This window comes from Pangasianodon hypophthalmus, chromosome 28 (genome assembly GCF_027358585.1).
Source record: "Pangasianodon hypophthalmus isolate fPanHyp1 chromosome 28, fPanHyp1.pri, whole genome shotgun sequence".
Taxonomy (NCBI): Eukaryota; Metazoa; Chordata; class Actinopteri; order Siluriformes; family Pangasiidae; genus Pangasianodon; species Pangasianodon hypophthalmus.
In genome coordinates, this window is record NC_069737.1 from 3023742 (window position 1) to 3042173 (window position 18432).

The 18432-nt window shown below is 38.1% G+C and overlaps 1 protein-coding gene across 1 annotated transcript; it reads right to left on the reverse strand.

Moving 5' to 3' along the window:
- Window positions 1-362: 362 nt before the first annotated feature.
- LOC113545742 (polyribonucleotide nucleotidyltransferase 1, mitochondrial) lies at window positions 363-17349 on the reverse strand. Its single transcript, XM_034301090.2, has 28 exons — window positions 17087-17349; window positions 14834-14894; window positions 14276-14350; window positions 14088-14193; window positions 13007-13056; window positions 12831-12894; window positions 11868-11915; window positions 11663-11776; window positions 10983-11169; window positions 10242-10293; window positions 10104-10161; window positions 9399-9495; window positions 9210-9312; window positions 9060-9130; window positions 8680-8716; window positions 8058-8124; window positions 7868-7957; window positions 7111-7164; window positions 6622-6731; window positions 6028-6099; window positions 5591-5654; window positions 5201-5284; window positions 4999-5082; window positions 4078-4184; window positions 3916-3971; window positions 3750-3828; window positions 2354-2401; window positions 363-1651 (listed from the first exon to the last, which is right to left on the reverse strand). The coding sequence occupies exons 1-28, from the start codon at window positions 17191-17193 to the stop codon at window positions 1517-1519; spliced, it is 2280 nt and encodes a 759-aa protein (XP_034156981.1). The 5' UTR covers window positions 17194-17349; the 3' UTR covers window positions 363-1516.
- Between the last annotated feature and the right edge of the window lie 1083 nt (window positions 17350-18432).

Consider the following 18432-nt stretch of genomic DNA (forward strand, 5'->3'; position numbering starts at 1 on the left):
GAATCGAGACAGCGTTGTGTGGAATCGACTCCATTGATTCACAACAGCGGGAATCAGAATCAGAGTCGACTCCTAAACTTTTGGAACCGAACATAAAACGTAACGGTTCTCTTCAATCACGTGTCTCGTTCTAAGCCAATCACATCGCATTCTCTGACGTCACCGGCGCTCTTCCGGGTGTTCTTCAGACTTTGGTCAGAGCTCTGCAACTGACAAACCAGCGAAAATGTATTTATGGAAAGGAACTTTGACAAGAGTTTTCTTGAATTAAATCATGTTTCAGCCTCTCCTCAACCACATTTGTTAATGGAAATAGACCACCAATGGCCCCTCTCAACTCTAAAACTACTTATTACTCCAAGTTTCCAAAAAATGTTGTTTATTTTGACACAAGTTGAAGTTACACACTAAAACCCCCTGAACGCTGTGTTGCTGAGAAGATTGTATCAGGTGCTGAAGTGTTGTTGAGGTTTTAAACCCTGTGTTAAACATTTTATTACACACTTCTGACTTGTGGGTCACCACAACACTTGCTGTTTGCTGGAAATGTTCAGTTTGGGACTGTTTCTCAACCGAGCAATGAGACCACAGTGTTAAAACACCACACCTTCCTGTAAAACTTCCAACCATTTCTACCTAATATCATCATTTTAACCCCTTTAAATATATATTAATATACATTATCTTACTTGTGCAAGTCAACAACCATCCATCTCTTGTTTTTCTCATGGTACTAGAAGATGACAAGATGGTATGAGTGTGAAACATCATATTCTATCAAAGACAACAACATTTTCTGGTGACTGAGAGCAATAAACAGTTATTACACATGTATTATATACATACAGGGGTGCCAATATTTTTGCCACACAATTTTTTGAGAGAAATTAAATCTTCTGAAAAGCAGTTCTTATGTATCTGGAATGTAAACTATTTACTGGATAGGAAAATAGTTTCTCCAATTGTTTGTGGAAAATGTGTTTAATTTTAAATATCCTTTTTTTTTTTAAATCCTACTCTCTTGATGGGTGCCAAAATTTCTGAAATTGAATTGAATTGTAATAACAAGCCTAATAATCCTGTAACTCAGACTGGTTGTGAAGCAGAAAACACTAAACACAATCATTGTAATTATACATACAAACCACTCTGTCCTTTTCCTCAGCTCATGTTATTTGGTTATAACCAGAAGTCCGTAACATACCATTTCACTTCATTAACACTGTTTTTATAATTTTTTTTTTTGTTAAAAACAGTGCGCATCTCAACAAATCACCTGCAGCAAAGCATCAGTTTCCCCGCTCCTGCTTCCTAGCCTAAACCCTGGATTATGTGAATATCCATAACACATCATCTGGCGTAAAATCATCAGCTCACACTCAGAATCTGTTAAACGCTAAAAGGTGACGCAGTGAAACTCCTTTCTTCATGAATCCAGATCGACTCGAGAGGCTGATACGTAAATAATCTCAGTCCAAAGCACATTAACGAAGAGAGGTCAGGAGGAAAATGTCGTCTATCCGTCTGCTGTTCCCATCGTGATGCTCTGCCTCTCGCTCAGCGTCTTCACCACCGTGGCTGCGGGAGACTGGAGCACTTTACGCGACAGCCTCATCCTGCCATCCGTGGGGTCGCGTCCGAAATATTTCACCTGCCACATACAGGAGAAAGAGCCAAATCTTTGGTTTCACCAGCTACTAAATTTACATAGACAAATGACATTGTTTTTCCACAGAGATGTGATTATAACACAAAAATATAACCTGATCTACTGTTAGTTTATAGCTGTCCAGGGCGAGAGTGGTAGCATTGTATCAAAGTCTGAGAAACTCACAGCGTGATTTTTAGAAAGTGTTTTTCCGCTATTACATTATGAGCACGTCTCCAGGTTAGAGAAGACGGAAAGGACTGGACACAATAGAAGAAAATCTTACTGTTTACACTTTATTGTTGACACTTGAGCTGTATTTGGAACAATATTACTCTGAAATCCTTGATAAAGTCTACGGAAGAAGAGTCGCAACATCTCTCACAATGTTTCTGGGCAGGCAACTAAAAAAAAACCTCCTGCCAACCAATCAGCAAGCGAGAGCATCAGTGAGTCTTTGTGCTCCACACTTACCCATAAACCCCCTCTCTGTATCGCAACGCAGACATGCAAACATGCTTCCATGCATAGTATAAATCAATCCTTGTATAAGAAGTATAATCATACAACATCTCTGAGGGAATGTGCGGCTCATCGACAGTTTTATTGCAGTAGCAATTCGCTACATATGACAAGCTATTCCGTTAAATATTCAACATCTCAACCAGACATTTCTGTTTCGGGTATTTGAGACGCAGTACACACCTGGATCTGCTGGCCGACCTCCAGTCCGAGAGCACTGGGATGTTTGATCTAGAAAAACAAGATGGTGAAGAACATTTTCCATTTCAGTTTGCGTCTCCAAAATACACACTCTGACATTCATTCTATAGATTCCTCCCTCTGAAAAAGTAGTTCCATCTCCGAAAAGACTAATTATGCAGATTTAACGCGTCACTTCCAAACAACTTCGAGTAAACAACTGCCCTTAGACTTTCATTATAATCAGGTTGCCAGTTCTGGAAAAAGATTGTGGGTGGGTTTTTTGGGAAAGTTTAAATATAGGCTGCTCAGATTGTGTTTTAAAGGATTATGGAGTGAAAAATGGAAAATCAGAAATGTGTGTGCAAAACAGTGAAGTTGTTTCCCACTCAAAGACTCAAAAAGAAAAAGATTTAAAAAAAAAAAAAAAAAAAAAAAAAAAAAAAAAGAGCCTTCCTTTTCTAAGACACAAACTTTCTGGGCTAGTTTCGTTTTTTTTTTGCTGAGACCTGGCAACCCTGATTATAAGTATGTTTGGAGTTTTTGGAGGTTTTCAGAAGTTTTTTTATATATATAAAATATATATATAATATATATATATGACAGCAAGAAAGAAAAGAATGACAGAGATACAAAGACAAAACAAAGAAAAAATAAATACATATACATATAAAAGCAACAAACAGGGCTAGTTTCAGTTTTTTTTTGGGCTAGTTTAGAAACAGGCCGCTCAGATTATGCTTTAAAGGAAATAAATTTAAATAAACTAAATCTAATTCTAATTTCTGCAAATATTGGCTCTGGCAAACAAAGGGCAAGTGCAAGTTTTGTAAGGAATATGGAGCAGATAATGTCCAGACCAGGCGAAGATAAAAAGCCGTATTACAGATATAACAAATCAGAAATGCGTGCGCACCACGGTGAACTTGTTTCACGGTCAGAAAAAGAAGAAAAATGCGTCTCCCTGTTCAAAATGCCTGAACTTTTCGGCCTAGTTTCAGGTCTCTGTGTGCTTTTTGTGATATAGTTTTATGGTGACATTTTTTGTTGCATGATCTGCAAATAAATAACACGAGCTCCACAAAAATCAAACAATATCCACAAATTTAAAATGAGTTCAATCCATAAGTAAATGTTTTTTTTCCCACTGGGTCTGCTCTAGCCAATCAGATCGCGAGACGCCTTTTTGCTAACGCTAACGTTACTCCGAACCATCACAGCAGTGAGCAGGGAAATGTCTGACGAACTTAAAATTGAGAAATTAAAAAGCAATGAAAAGAAAAAAGGAAGGTCTTATCGCCTGACGAGAGCGATCTGTAGTGAGTGGTCTGGAATTTTTATTTATAAGTGTATGTGGAGTAAACAGGTTGTCTCTTTTTTTCTTCGAGGACGATCTTACCCGTTTATGATCGAGCTGCGAGTTGTGTAGTAGCACAGCACTCATGTTGGGATAAAGCTTCACCATTACACCACTGTCTCTGTACAAATATCACAAACACACACCAACAATCATCAGAAAAAATAAACGCAGCTAAGAAAGCCATGGCGGTGTTCACACACGTTACCTGACTTCTGTGATGGTTGCTGTGTACACGGCCCCGAATTCCAGCTGCTGTTCTTGCTGTAAAACAAAACAAAACAAAAAAACACTTATTTTTAAAATCATGTCTTTTTTCATCCACAAATAGTGATCATATAAAGTTACAAAAGCAGGCGATGGAACGCACGTCGTCTTTGCAGATGTCGGTGATGAACTCCTGAGCTTCGTGCATGGCGTGTGGAGTCGGAGCGAACACCGAGAACGTCTCCTCGTCCACCTGGCTTATAGTCACGCCTGAAAGAAAACACAGCCAGGATCATGGAGGAGAAAAGAAAAGAAATGTAAAGGAACTGGAGTTAATAATCTGCAGGATGTCATCAGCTCCGAATCATTCAGAACAATAATCAGCTTTCAGTGCGGACAGGAACAACACACCAAAGATACACAGAAAAAACAACAGGAACACAAAGACAGACATAAAGAAGGTGTAAAAAGACAAAAAAGATTACAAAGATGGGCAGAAAGACAGAAAAGATGACAAAAAGACAGAAAGAATACAGAAAAAGCAGCAAAAACTAAAGAAAGAAAGAAAAAGAGAGTGACAGACAGACATACAGACAAAAAAGACAGAAACATAATTGAGAGAAATCAACAAATACATGTAGATAAAAGGAAAGAAAGAAAGTAGCGAACTTACAGAAAAAAAATAAGAAAAAAGAAAATTAATCAAACATATATAGAAAGAAAAAAAAACAGAAATAGAGAAAAGAAAGAAATTATAGAAAGAAAAATAGTAAAGAAAGAACGAAAACATGAAGAAGGAAGAAAATGGACAGAAATAAAAATGGAAAGAAAGAAAAGGATAGACAGACACACAAAAATGACAGACAATTCAGAACAAATAACAAAAACATTAAGAATAAAAGAAGGAAAGGAGTGAATCTGGAAAAAAGGAAAATGGAAGAGAAAATGCAAAATATAAAAATGAAAAAAAAAAAAAAAAAAACAGAAAAGAAAAAAACAAAACATGCAAGAAAAAGGAAGAAATACACATAAATGTATGTGTGTGTGTGTGTGTGTGTGTGTGTGTGTGTGTGTTACGTGGCACCTGTCTGCGCCTGTAGTCGGCGGAGGTTGTATCCTCCAGGACCAACAAATCGAGCTCTTCTGGAAATCGGCACACGAACGTTTTCTTCAGACAGTAAACACATTTCACATTGTAAGAAAAAAGTAGTGAAAAGTACAAACAGGAAATGAAAAAAGAAAAACACACACAACCACTATGTGTCTAAATCCGTATGTCTTCCTACCAACAACAGGGCCGTTCTCCTTCCTCGAGCCTCTGGGCTTCGAAATGGTTTTATTCATGATGCCTAAAATCTCTCTCTTAGCCACTGAAACAGAGAGGAGCGAGTGAGACTGTGCAGAGACTCCGCGTGTGTGTGTTAGAAACACGTGTGTGATGTGTGTGTGAGACGTGTGTGTGCAGTGTGTGTGTGTGTGTGTGCGAGACGTGTGTGCCTGCACGAGATGTGTGTGAGAGACATGTGTGAGACGTGAGATGTGTGTGTGAGATGTGTGTGACACCGGTGTGTGAGACGTGTGCACGAGATGTGTGTGTGCAGTGTGTGTGTGAGACGTGTGTGAGACGCGTGTAACTTGTGTGTATGTGAGCGCGATGTGTGTGATGTGGTGGTCACCTGTCGCCTGCTGGATGGCCTCCATTACAATTTTCAGAGGAAGTCCTGAGATCTTAATATCAGCCTGAGAGAAAACACACGCACACATTAACACACTAACACACTAACACATCAACACACACATGTGAAATGGTTCTAATCACAGATCAGGGTTCTCTGTAGTCGGGGTTCTCTGTAGTCGGGGTTCTCTGTAGTCAGGGTTCTCTGTAGTCGGGGTTCTCTATAGTCGGGGTTCTCTGTAGTCGGGGTTCTCTGTAGTCGGGGTTCTCTATAGTCGGGGTTCTCTATAGTCGGGGTTCTCTGTAGTCGGGGTTCTCTATAGTCAGGGTTCTCTGTAGTCGGGGTTCTCTATAGTCGGGGTTCTCTATAGTCAGGGTTCTCTATAGTCAGGGTTCTCTGTAGTCGGGGTTCTCTATAGTCAGGGTTCTCTGTAGTACCTGTAACGCAGTGATGCCTTTGCTTGTTCCGGCCATTTTAAAGTCCATATCTCCATTATAGTCCTCAATCCCCTGCGATTATAAAACACAAATAAAAAAATTTTAAAAGAAAAATAAAGAAGAAGAAATAAAAAAAAAAAAGCACATTAAATACAAAACATTTGTGCATTTGACTATAGCATTAATACGCAGAAAAAGAAAGAAAGAAAGAAAGAAAGCAAGCAAATAAAAGACAAAGAAAGAAAAATAGAATAATGTACAAACAAAAAAGGAAAAAATAAGTAAAATTTAAAAACAACTGACAAAAAAACGAAAAAGAAAAGGAAAGGGATAAATAAAAGAACAGAAAGAGGAATACAAAGATAAGGAGACATTACAGACAAAGAAAGAAAGAAAGCCATAAAAATGACCAAAAACACCCTCAAAAAAACTAAAAGTAAAAAAATACACAAAAGAAAAAGGTAAAGAAAAAGAAAGAATGAAATTTAGAAACAGACAAAACAAAATAGTGAAAGAACGAGAGAAAGAGAAAGAGAGAGAGAGAAAAGAACAGATAAGCAGTTGTGTATGTGAGTGTGGTGTTAACAGACTTACTAAAATATCGGTTAGTAATCTGTAGTCGTGGATTTCGGAGAGTTTCTCAGGGTTTGGTTTGGAAATGAGACCCACAGCCACTCCGGCCACCGCTGAGGATATCGGCACACCTGAGAACACAAACTGCTGATCAACACGTGATCTCGTCACGTCACGTCACGTCACATCACGTCACATCACGTCGCGTCATCACGACTCAATAACATCCCACAAGTCCAACGCGTGGAAGCAGAACGAAACAGAACACACAAAGAAGACAGAAAAACAGAAAACAAGAAAAAAAAAACAACATAAAAAGAATTACAAAGTTTACAAAAAGAACAACAAAAATACAGAAAAACAAAAATGGGAAAACACACAGAAAAAACCCCCAAAAAACCCCAAAAACACACATAGAAATGAAGGAAAAAAAGAAAAATGACAGCAAAAATATAAAAACGCAACAAAGACAAAGAAAGAAAGAAAGAAAGAAAGAAAGAAAAACCTCACCGGCGTCCATTAAAGCCAGACTGCCTCCACACGCCGATGCCATGGATGACGAGCCTACACAATACACACACAGGAAGTGACAACACAGCTCACTGAATACACCAATCACAACGGCAACGCCAGCAAAGAGGTCAACGCCAGCAAAGAGGTCAACGCCAGTAACAAGGTCAACGCCAGTAACAAGGTCAACGCCAGTAGCGGGGTCAACGCCAGTAACAAGGTCAACGCCAGTAACAAGGTCAACGCCAGTAGCGGGGTCAACGCCAGTAGCGGGGTCAACATCATTAACGGGGTCAACATCATTAACGGGGTCAACGCCAGTAACGATGTCAACGCCAGTAACGATGTCAACGTCATTAACGGGGCCAACGCCAGTAACAAGGTCAACGTCAGTAACAAGCTCAACGTCATTAACGGGGTCAACATCACTAACGAGGTCAACGCCATTAACGGGGTCAACGCCAGTAACAAGGTCAACATCAGTAACAAGGTCAACATCATTAACAGGATCAACGTCATTAACAGGATCAACGCCAGTAACGAGGTCAACATCAATAACGAGGTCAACATCATTAACAGGATCAACGTCATTAACAGGATCAACGCCAGTAACGGGGTCAACGCCAGTAACGGGGTCAACGTCATTAACGGGGTCAACGCCAGTAACGAGGTCAACGTCATTAACGGGGTCAACGCCAGCAACAAGGTCAACGTCAGTAACGATGAGAATGAAGGAGGTTATACTCAGGAGACACACCGTTGGACTCCAGCACCTCGGAGGTCACTCGGATTGTAAAGGGGAAGTCTTTTGGAATGACGGGTCTCAGGGCTTTTTCAGCCAGAGCACCTAAACACGGAAACACAAAGAAATAAAGACGTAAAGCGCTCAGAGAGCGGTTAATAATGGACCTCACTGGATATAACAGTAACGACGCACCGTCACTCACCATGACCGAGCTCTCGTCTGTTCAGTCCTCCCAATTTCCCGATTTCATTCGTCGCATAGGGAGGAAACTGAGACGGAAAAATACAAAGACAGAAATTCCTTTAGGGGCTTCTAGTTTGTCAATAAAAAGAGGATGTGCTGGATCAAGTGCTATTCTATAATCTACTGAATAATGAGTGTGGAAACCATTTTGGTGAACCACATTTGCAGTGATTAATTAGTTCAATTATAATATAAGTTTAATAATGAGTTCTTCTCATTCATAAGTCACTGTATGAGTCTTTCTTGTTATATTATTGGATGCTTGTAATCAGGAAAATTCTGGCAACCTCAACTTGATCAGCTGCGTAACCCAGCTCTGAATACAACGAACTTTCCCACGGTAAATATTTCATTCATTTAAACGCAGGTTTGGGCAAAACCTTTACGCTCTAACCTCAAGCTCTTTTCAGCGTTCCGTGGCCGCAATATTTCTGTTAGATGTTTTTTATTATCGTACATTCTTAATACATCACCAGCCACGCCCACCAGCGCAAACTGTCACTGAAACAGCCATTTTGCTGCTTCTTTTAATAAATGAATTTATTTATTTAAAAAAAAAGTAATAAGTAATGAATACTCACCTCATAGTGGAGCATGAAATTCTTGTCTTTGATCTCACTATTAGACACAAAATTAAATAAATAATCAGGAAATAAATATTCCAAAAATTACACAGCTGCTACAAATAACAAATAAGTTTTTTTTTTCCATATACAACAATAGAAGATCACGTGTTTGGCACAGAAAAAGTGTTTTATGGTCTTAAAACCAATCAGAAATGAGTATTTTGCAGAGCCATAATATAATGAGACTCACACAATGGAGCATATACTGATTTTTTCCTTTTAATTTGAATAAACAGATCTAAATTCAAATGCGCAGCTTATATTTTCTGCGGCTTGAAAAGCTTGATATCGTGATGTTGCGATGTGGTTCAGTTCCTATCTGCGGACAGTTTTACCTCAGAGCCGTGGTAATGACGTCCGTTTTCACACTGGATTCTATAGAGTCGAAAGTTACAGTGCAAAGCACCTAAAAAAATGAAATATCATTATAATCAGAAAATACAGAGGAAAATATTACTGTTTTTATTATCAGTACTCCATCTGACCTGTGTTTGTCCTCTCTGGAAGAGCGCAGAGCCGTGCAGAGGTTTAAAGACGTCTACTTCACACGAAATGTCTCTTAGTGACGTTAAGTCTCGTCCGTCACACCTGAAACATCACCGAGACATTATATAATCTGAATATATTACAGTAACCACGTGGTAAATACGACTGGAATTAGAAAAACACGTCACCTTCTGTACTCAGTCAGCACCAGATTACGGAAAATGTCTTTCGAAACCACGTTGAAGGACTCGATCACTTCGAACGGTTCGGCTTGAGGAAATTTCTCTATGAAGAATTAAGAGGTAGAAATACGATATTATTTCATTCTTCTCAGCACCGTTTGCTTGATCGTGGCTAAAATAAAAAAAGCAATTCTTTAACCTTTGGGTTTTGTATGCTTTTAATTTTGCATATATATATATATATATATATACACACACACATACATTCCTAAATATTCTGTACATTTTTCCCCCAAATGAACACAAAGTAAGAGGACTATCAAATATGTGCATTTGCACAATAAAATATGGTTTTAATCATATAAATAATTTAATAACTTTGTCCTTGCATTTCATGTCACTGGTTCTAGCTATTTTAAAATAAGTGCTTCCAGGGTCAAAGTGCAGAGTGATCACTTCAACCTCAAAACAAACCTGAGATAATGTTTCTATCAATTTTTAAATTACTATATATATATATATATATATATATATATATATATATATATATATATATATACATTTCTATATGTTTTATTAACATAAAACACACACACAAGTTTCAATCCAGCTCTTTCGACAGCCGTGATGCTTAGAATGACGTCATTTCTTCCTGACATTGTTGTAAACATTTATGCAACTTTATATCATTGTGTTAAAAAATGCAGCCACCTTTAACTTGCTCCTCTGTGTCGAGTCGGATTTTGTTCACAGCTTCATCTCTGGAGATCTGCAGAGTCCAGACGGAGCGGAACATGTCAGAGAGCAATAATCAACACTACAAACAACAATAATAAACACTATAAATACCTTATCATGTGAAAAGTCTGTAAAGACAGCGTAGATCTTCTCACCAGCCAGCCTGCGTGCGCACACACACACACACGCACACACACACACACACGCACACAGAAAACTTTACTCCAAAACCTTACAGCTGTAATTATGGAACACAGTTATGGGTGATATGGGGAATAATAATGATAATAATAACGTGATGACTGGAAAACATTTTCCTAATCTACCATCGTGTTTATGTTAGGACACAGAAATAAATAAACAGCAAAAATGTGACCTTTAAAAGAAAAAAATAATTAATAGTATTTAAACAGTTATTTTGTTTTAAAATTAAATCATGTTTTTTAATTAATTATTCAGCCAGTTTGCTTTTTCTCTCAAATAAAGAAATCTTTCAAAAACCTTTTTATAAATCTTTTATATCATAACAAAATGAACTCAATTGAATAAACAAATAAAAGAAAAAAATTGAAAAAAGTTAACAGAATGAACACAATGAAATAAAATGAATGAAATTAAATGAGTGAAATAAAAATTAATGCTTATATAATTACTTAATTGATCGTTTAGTTCATTGATTGAATGAAGAACTGAAATGAAATGAAGAAGAAAAAAAAAAAAATGAAATTAAAATGAATGAATGACTTGAATGAAATCAAATGAATAAAATTAACTAAAACGAAGTGAAAATTAATAAAATGACATTAGAATGAATGATTTCTTATCGTGTTTAGGACAGGTTATAGCTCGTACTGGCGCGTGTACTCCACCATCTCGGGCGGCGCGGTGAAGAGTTTCTGGGGCGTGCGCTTCACCACCTTGTGCTCTCGGACCAGCTGCTGGATGGCGTGGATGATCTGCTGCGTGTGTTTCACTCCCAGTTTAATGGCGTGACAGAAGTCCTGCTGGAGGACGTTCTCAGCAGCGGCTTCCATCATCACTGCAAACACAAGAAAAAATATGGCACAGAGTAAGCTCACTGCTAACACAGAGGACCGATTGGTTACAGCCAGTTGCACTATGTAACAAATACTGAAGGTGAATTTAAAGGGAGGAGGAATCACAGAGAACTAGCGGGTAATGAGTGAGTGTTTACACCTGTGAGTGTGGGTAAGAACGAAGTGTATTTTATAGGATGTTTGTGTTGCAGTGTCTTGAAAGCACATAAAAGAGAGAGATCGAAGGCCAGGAAGGCTGACAGCGAACAGACCGATGACAACGGAAAAGCTGTGTGTGTGTGTGTGTGTGTGTGTGATTGTTTTGTGTTTATTCAAAGTGCTGAGAAAAAAAGAAAATGAAATACGAAGACAGCACTGCCAACTCTGAAGCCTGTCTCTCGTGTCCTCTTTCCCCTTCTGGTCCATCAGGACACACTTGGATTCCTATAAAGCTCCATGCAGAATGAAGTGGAACCTGAACGTGTTCACACTCACCCACTTGGCTGGAAGGAGCTCCTGCAACCACCAGGTTCAGCGTGCTGGAGCTCATCTCCTTCCGGGTCGGGTTCACGACAAACTCTCCGTCGATCAGGCCGATACGCACAGCACCTGCGACGAGATCAGCACCAAAACAAACTTAAACACACACACACACACACACACACACAGCATAATCACCCAAACAGAACTATCGGCTCACCAACAGGTCCGTTCCAGGGAATATCGGAGACGGCAAGAGCAGCAGATGCTGAGAGGAAACAGGAACAAGAGGTTACAGTTCCACTTTACAAGTACCATTAAAACCAGAAGATTGTAGGTCATGATGTAGAGAATGTATCTGGAGTTAGAGTTAGAGTTAAATAATCATGTATGTTCTGTGTGTAAAATAATAATATTCAGACTGGCAAGTTCAGGGGGAAAATGGTTTGAATAACTTTTAACAATTTTTTGTTTTTATTTTGAAATTAAATATAAAATAATATTTGTTGAATTGAATTATTTAATTTGTAATTAAATCAAAATTTTTCACTATTAATTACAATTTTAATTTAAGAGAAAACTGTATTTTCTTTCACATTCCTGCACAGTATAAGTTTATATTCCTTTAAATGAAGAAATCTTTAAACGTAAATAAAACTCCAGACAGCTTTCAAAAGCTCAATGTAAAACACAATATAAATAAATAAGTGAAAATAACAGTAAATTACTAAAATGAAATGAAAATGAATGAAAAATATTTAAATAAATGAATGAATGGATAAAATAATAAATAAATAAATAAATAAAATAAAAATAAGTAACTAACGAAATAAAATGAAAATGAGCAAACAAATGAACGGAAATTGTTGAAATACTGAAATATAAAATAAAACAATTTAATTAATTAAAATAAAATAAGTGACGAATAGTGAAACTTTTAGAACATAATATTTCTGCATCTATCTTTTTTTAAAAAAAAGTATTTGAATGTGATTTTTTTTTGTTTACTCTGATTTCCATGTGCACATATTAATCCATAAGTGCACATAACGTCCTGTTTTTGGGTTTAGTTCATTTAAAATCAACTTTATTAATTATTATAATGCATCACACTGTCTCTGAGTTTCGATTACACATTTGAAAAAATAAATAAAAATGTCAGAATCAGAAGAAGCGTCTGCACCTCCATTGATGGCGAGGACATCAGGAACGTTTACGCCGTCGACAGCTAAAATGTTGCACAGAACCTTCACGAAGACAAGAAACGAGATTCAGTCACAGCTGTGTTAGCATAAACTAGCGTAAACTAGCGTGAACTAGCGTGAACTAGCGTGAACAGCTAAAGCAGGAGAGCCGTACCTGTGTGTCGTAGAAATATCCAGCAGGAAACAGCGGCCTGATGGAACGGTCTGAACAGAAACAGGGACAGAAACAAAATAAACTGATTTTAAGCATTTATGAAAACGAAATTTAAAAATGTATCTCCATTATATACAGCCTAAATATTACAGTAAATCACTGAGTAATGAGCAATTCTGTTTATTAACCAGCTCAAAAGTTTGTACCCCCCAACAGACTATAGATAATCTTTACTAATCTGCTACAAAAGTTCTCACTCTCGAGGAGAAGGAAGTTTTATTTGTTAAGAGTCAAAGGGAATCAGGAAAACAGGTCTCACACGACCTAAAGCAGAAAATACTGTTCTTCACAGAGTGTGTAAAAAAGATCAGAGCGTTTAGAGAGCAAGAGTTAGAGAGTAAGAAAGGCATCACTTGGAATTAAAGAGAGCGAGAGCGAGAGAGAGAGAGAGAGGGAGAGGGAGAGTCAACAACAACAACAACAAAAAAACACGCAAAGAAAAATAATAATTAATTATTATAATAATTATTAAAAATAATAGAAAAAAAAACAAAAAACAACACAAAGATGCAAGCAAAGAGTGGATGAAGAATCATTGAGAAAACAAACAAACAAACAAACAAAAACCACAAAGAAGAAACCAAAGAGTGGATGAAGAACAACTGAAAAAAACAAACACAAAACAAACACACAACTTCCCCAAAGAGGCAATTAAAGAGTGGATGAAAAAAAAACACCACCACAAAGACACAACCAAAGTCTGGATGAATGAATGAATGAATGAATGAATAAATAAATAAATAAATAAATAAATAACCAAGAAGATGCAACCAAAGAGCGGATGAAACATACCTGAAAACAACAACAACAAAAAAAAAAAATGCTGGAGAGAACAGAATAAATTCTAAATAAAAACGAGGAACCCAAAAAAAGTCTTTAGAGGAAAAAAGATTGTTTTTTTTATCACATTCAGAAATATTACTTTTAATATTTCCACTTCTTACACTTTAGTAAAATCCTTTTTTAAAAGTACTCTCTAGCATGTGAGTGTTTTGTCGCAGCTCCTGTGTGTGTAACGCACCTATCAGTCTGCTGGTGAGGATCTCCGAGTCGCTGCTGCCCATTTCTCTCCGCAGGTAGTTGGTGGGGATTCGTCCAGCGGCTGCTGCTTTCTGTCTGTAATCCACCTGCGAGCATCAAATCAACAGGTCAACATGTAAATTAAAAATGTTCATCACATACACACGGGGGTGAGATAACAGAACTCACCACCAGGGGCATGAACTGTGATGGAGAGGGTTTGGTCTTGCTGACGGCGGTGACCATCACTGACGTCTCTCCCAGCTGAAAATAATCCACCAGGAGCAAAACACATGACAGACTGAATGAAGAGCAACAGTTCTGATCTATTTTTATCTAAATTTATTCATTATTAAACACTGAAAAGGATCAAAATAACACATTTTGGAAAAAACTCTAAAGAGTCGGTATAAAAACTGAACATTAAATCAGCTACCTTCAACCCAGATGGTAATTATTTTTATCTCAGATTATTATCTCACAAAAGCATATCCTAACATCATTTATAATAAAATCAATATTGTATCATCTAGAGAGGGCACTGATCCGATACCGAGCAAAAAAATGGCAAATCGGATATTGGGAAAAACATATCGGATATCGAATCCTCTAAAAATGAAGAGACTGAATAAATATGAAAAATAAAAAGCAATATTTTTTTTTTAATCTATTTGGAAACTCATCTATTTTTGGATCTAATGCAATAAACACTGCACAGCTGCTGAAGTGTGGAGGATTAAACCTCACCTGTACCACAGAACATCCATCCGCAAATCTCGCAAGCTTCCCCGTCGATATCTCGAGTTTTCTTGAAAGACAGCAGGAACGAGTGTGAGGATGAGGATGAGGGTTAGGATGAGGGTGAGTGTGAGGATGAGGATGAGGGTGAGGGTGAGGGTGAGTGTGAGGATGAGGATGAGGGTGAGGGTGAGGATGGGGATGGGGATGGGGATGAGGGTGAGGGTGAGGATGGGGATGGGGATGAGGATGGGGATGGGGATGGGGATGAGGATGAGGATGGGGATGAGGGTGAGGGTGAGGGTGAGGGTGAAGATGGGGATGAGGATGAGGATGGGGATGGGGATGAGGGTGAGGGTGAGGATGAGGATGGGGATGAGGATGGGGATGAGGATGGGGATGAGTGTGAGGATGAGGATGGGGATGGGGATGAGGATGGGGATGAGGATGAGGATGAGGGTGAGGGTGAGGATGGGGATGAGGGTGAGGGTGAGGATGGGGATGAGGGTGAGGATGAGTGTGAGGATGAGGGTGAGGATGAGGGTGAGGATGAGGGTGAGTGTGAGGGTGAGAATGAGGGTTAGGATGGGGATGAGGATGAGGGTGAGGATGAGGGTGAGGATGAGGGTGAGGGTGAGGGTGAGTGTGAGGATGAGGGTGAGGATGAGGGTGAGGATGGGGATGAGGGTGAGGATGGGGATGAGGGTGAGGGTGAGTGTGAGGATGAGGGTGAGGATGAGGGTGAGGATGGGGATGAGGATGAGGGTGAGGATGAGGATGGGGATGAGGATGAGTGTGTGGATGAGGGTGAGGATGAGGGTGAGGATGGGGATGAGGGTGGGGATGAGGATGGGGATGAGGGTGAGGATGAGGGTTAGGATGGGGATGAGGGTGAGGATGAGGGTGAGGATGGGGATGAGGATGGGGATGAGGGTGAGGATGAGGGTTAGGATGGGGATGAGGATGAGTGTGAGGATGAGGATGGGGATGAGGGTGAGGATGAGGGTGAGGATGGGGATGAGGATGGGGATGGGGATGAGGATGGGGATGAGGGTGAGGATGGGGATGAGGATGAGGGTGAGGATGAGGGTGAGGATGAGGATGGGGATGAGGGTGAGGATGAGGGTGAGGATGGGGATGAGGATGAGGGTGAGGATGAGGGTGAGGATGGGGATGAGGATGGGGATGAGGGTGAGGATGAGGGTGAGGATGGGGATGAGGATGAGGATGGGGATGAGGATGGGGATGGGGGTGAGTGTGAGGATGAGGGTGAGGATGAGGGTGAGGACAGAAGACAGACATAACAACTGAGCCAGATCTGAAAACACTTGTAAATAAATGTTTACATCGTGATATATGTTTGCTAAGAAACTGCCAGCAATGTGTTTAATAATTTTTTTAAAATCTAAATTTATTCATTATAAAATGCTGAAAAGGAGGAAAAATTCTGGAAAAACTCTAAAGAGTCATCAAATCAGCTGCCTTCAGTCCGGATGGTAATTATTTTTATCTCAGATTATTATCTCAGTAAAGCGTATCCTAACATCATTTATAATAAGATCAATATTATATCATCTGGCGAGGGCAGTGATCCGATACTGAGCGAAAAACTGTGGATCGGATATCGGATCCTCCACGAAACAGCAAAGTCTGGAATTGGATTTGGAAAAGAAATTGATTTTTGGAAATGGAAATGTTTATTTTAAAGAGACTTGACGGTTTTTTTCCTCTTTTGTTAGGATTGATTTTATTATGTTTATATTTTTACTTTATATCAGTGATTTTTTTCTGTTGAACTGTGAAAAGCTTCAGATAATTTAAGGGTTAGTAGTTTTTAAAGAAAACAATATCGGATGTGTTTCGGTATCGACTCATACTCGGGGTTTCAGTATCGGTATCGGAAAAGAAATCGTGGTATCGTGACATCTCCGATATCATCATCATCGTATCGTACCTGCTTCTTTTAAAACACAATATTATCATTTTAAACCAACATGATAAACAGGTTTAGTGTTTCTATTTCATCACTAACATTTGATAATGCTATTTTATTATTTATATATGATTTATTTTCTCAACAATAAAATAAATGTAGCTGTAAGATTTTCTCCTGTTTAAAGAAAGAACAGTTCAAGTGCATGAGATCTTCTGCACCCTACCTAGTGCACTTGATGTCTATCAGATTTAGGATTTAAGTTTGTGTGTGTGTGTGTGTGTGTGTGTGTGTGTGTGTGTGTGTGTGTGTGTGTGTGTGTGTTTTACCTTCCCTCTAACTCCACTCCGACTCTCCTCTCTGTGCTGTGACTGGACCACACACTCCTCCGAGCAGCGCGAGACAGCGAACAGCTGAGTGTCAGGAACCGACTCATGTTTCACTTCAAATCAAACAAAAACAATTAAAATAAAATATTATAATAAAACACGCACGCGAGTTTCTTTACGGTAATAAATCTGAACACATCAACACTGAGGCGCTGGGCTCCAGGGCGCCGCCATGGTGGTCAGTCACGTGACTCGGAATCTAGCCGCTCATTGGCTGAGCAGCGGTGCGTCGTCATTATCTTCCGGAGCGCCGCGATAAGCGCATAACAAGAGTTCCTACTGCACGTGCAGAAATATTGGCACCCTTCATGAAAACGAGCAATACAGAATTATTTAAGTTTTCTATTTTATCTTAAAAAAAAAAAAAAAAAAATTATATAAACTTCATTTCATTTATTTTTTTTAGAGACAAGGCAATTAGTTTGTACTTTTTAAAAATAAAAATTATATTATTTTCTCTTAAAGGTTTGTACCATATGTAAAGAATATTATTTATAAAACATGCAAACGTAGATCCAGATTAATTTTATTTAATCTAAAAAATAATTTTGTAAAAAAAGGTGATTTTTTAAATCAGTCAATTAACTTAATATAAATATCTAAATGTATCAAAATGTAAACATTTAATTATTTTATAAATATATAAAATTATATATCTTTACATATAACAATATAACATAAAATAATAGAAAATACATTTAAATTTAAATTAAACTGATTTCAGTAACTTAGAAACAAGCTTTAATATTGCCAGCCTGAATCTAACTGTAATTTTATTAAAACTATAGTAACTAAAAATGTCGTGTAAATGAAACACAACTTTATGGCTCTGTATTTAATAACAGTTTAACTGATGTAGGTTTGTATGAATGGAAAGTTTGGTAATAAATAAATATCTGAAAATAAACGACATTTATTAAACTTACTAATGTGTGTACTAATGCACTCGAACAGCTGGACGGTGAGACAGGAGTGAAGTATGATTTCTTCCCCCTCTCCCTTTTTTCATTTCTTTCTCATTACAGTTTGATGTTAGAATTGTTTCATGATGTTTTACATTCTTTTATATTTCACAGATGGGATGAAAAAGCTGATGACTAACTACAGAAAAACAAACGGAAGTGATGTGCGTTAATATAATTTAATAACTCTGGAGTTTTTCAAAAATGCTTACTTCAAAATGCACCATAAAAAAGATTTATAATGTTAGGTTTTTAAATCGAATAATGAATATAGACTGTATAAAGGTCATTATAAAACTTTATTTTGGCGTAAATATATATCAT

Excerpts from the sequence above, each read along its gene's own strand:
- LOC113545742 (XM_034301090.2), bottom strand. The coding sequence starts at position 17,193 with ATGAGTCGGTTCCTGACACTCAGCTGTTCGCTGTCTCGCGCTGCTCGG. Across the intron at positions 11,916-12,830 it reads TGTCCTCGCCATCAATGGAG|CATCTGCTGCTCTTGCCGTC; the intron begins GTGCAGACGCTT and ends GTTTCCTCTCAG. Across the intron at positions 3,829-3,915 it reads GCAACCATCACAGAAGTCAG|AGACAGTGGTGTAATGGTGA; the intron begins GTAACGTGTGTG and ends ATATTTGTACAG.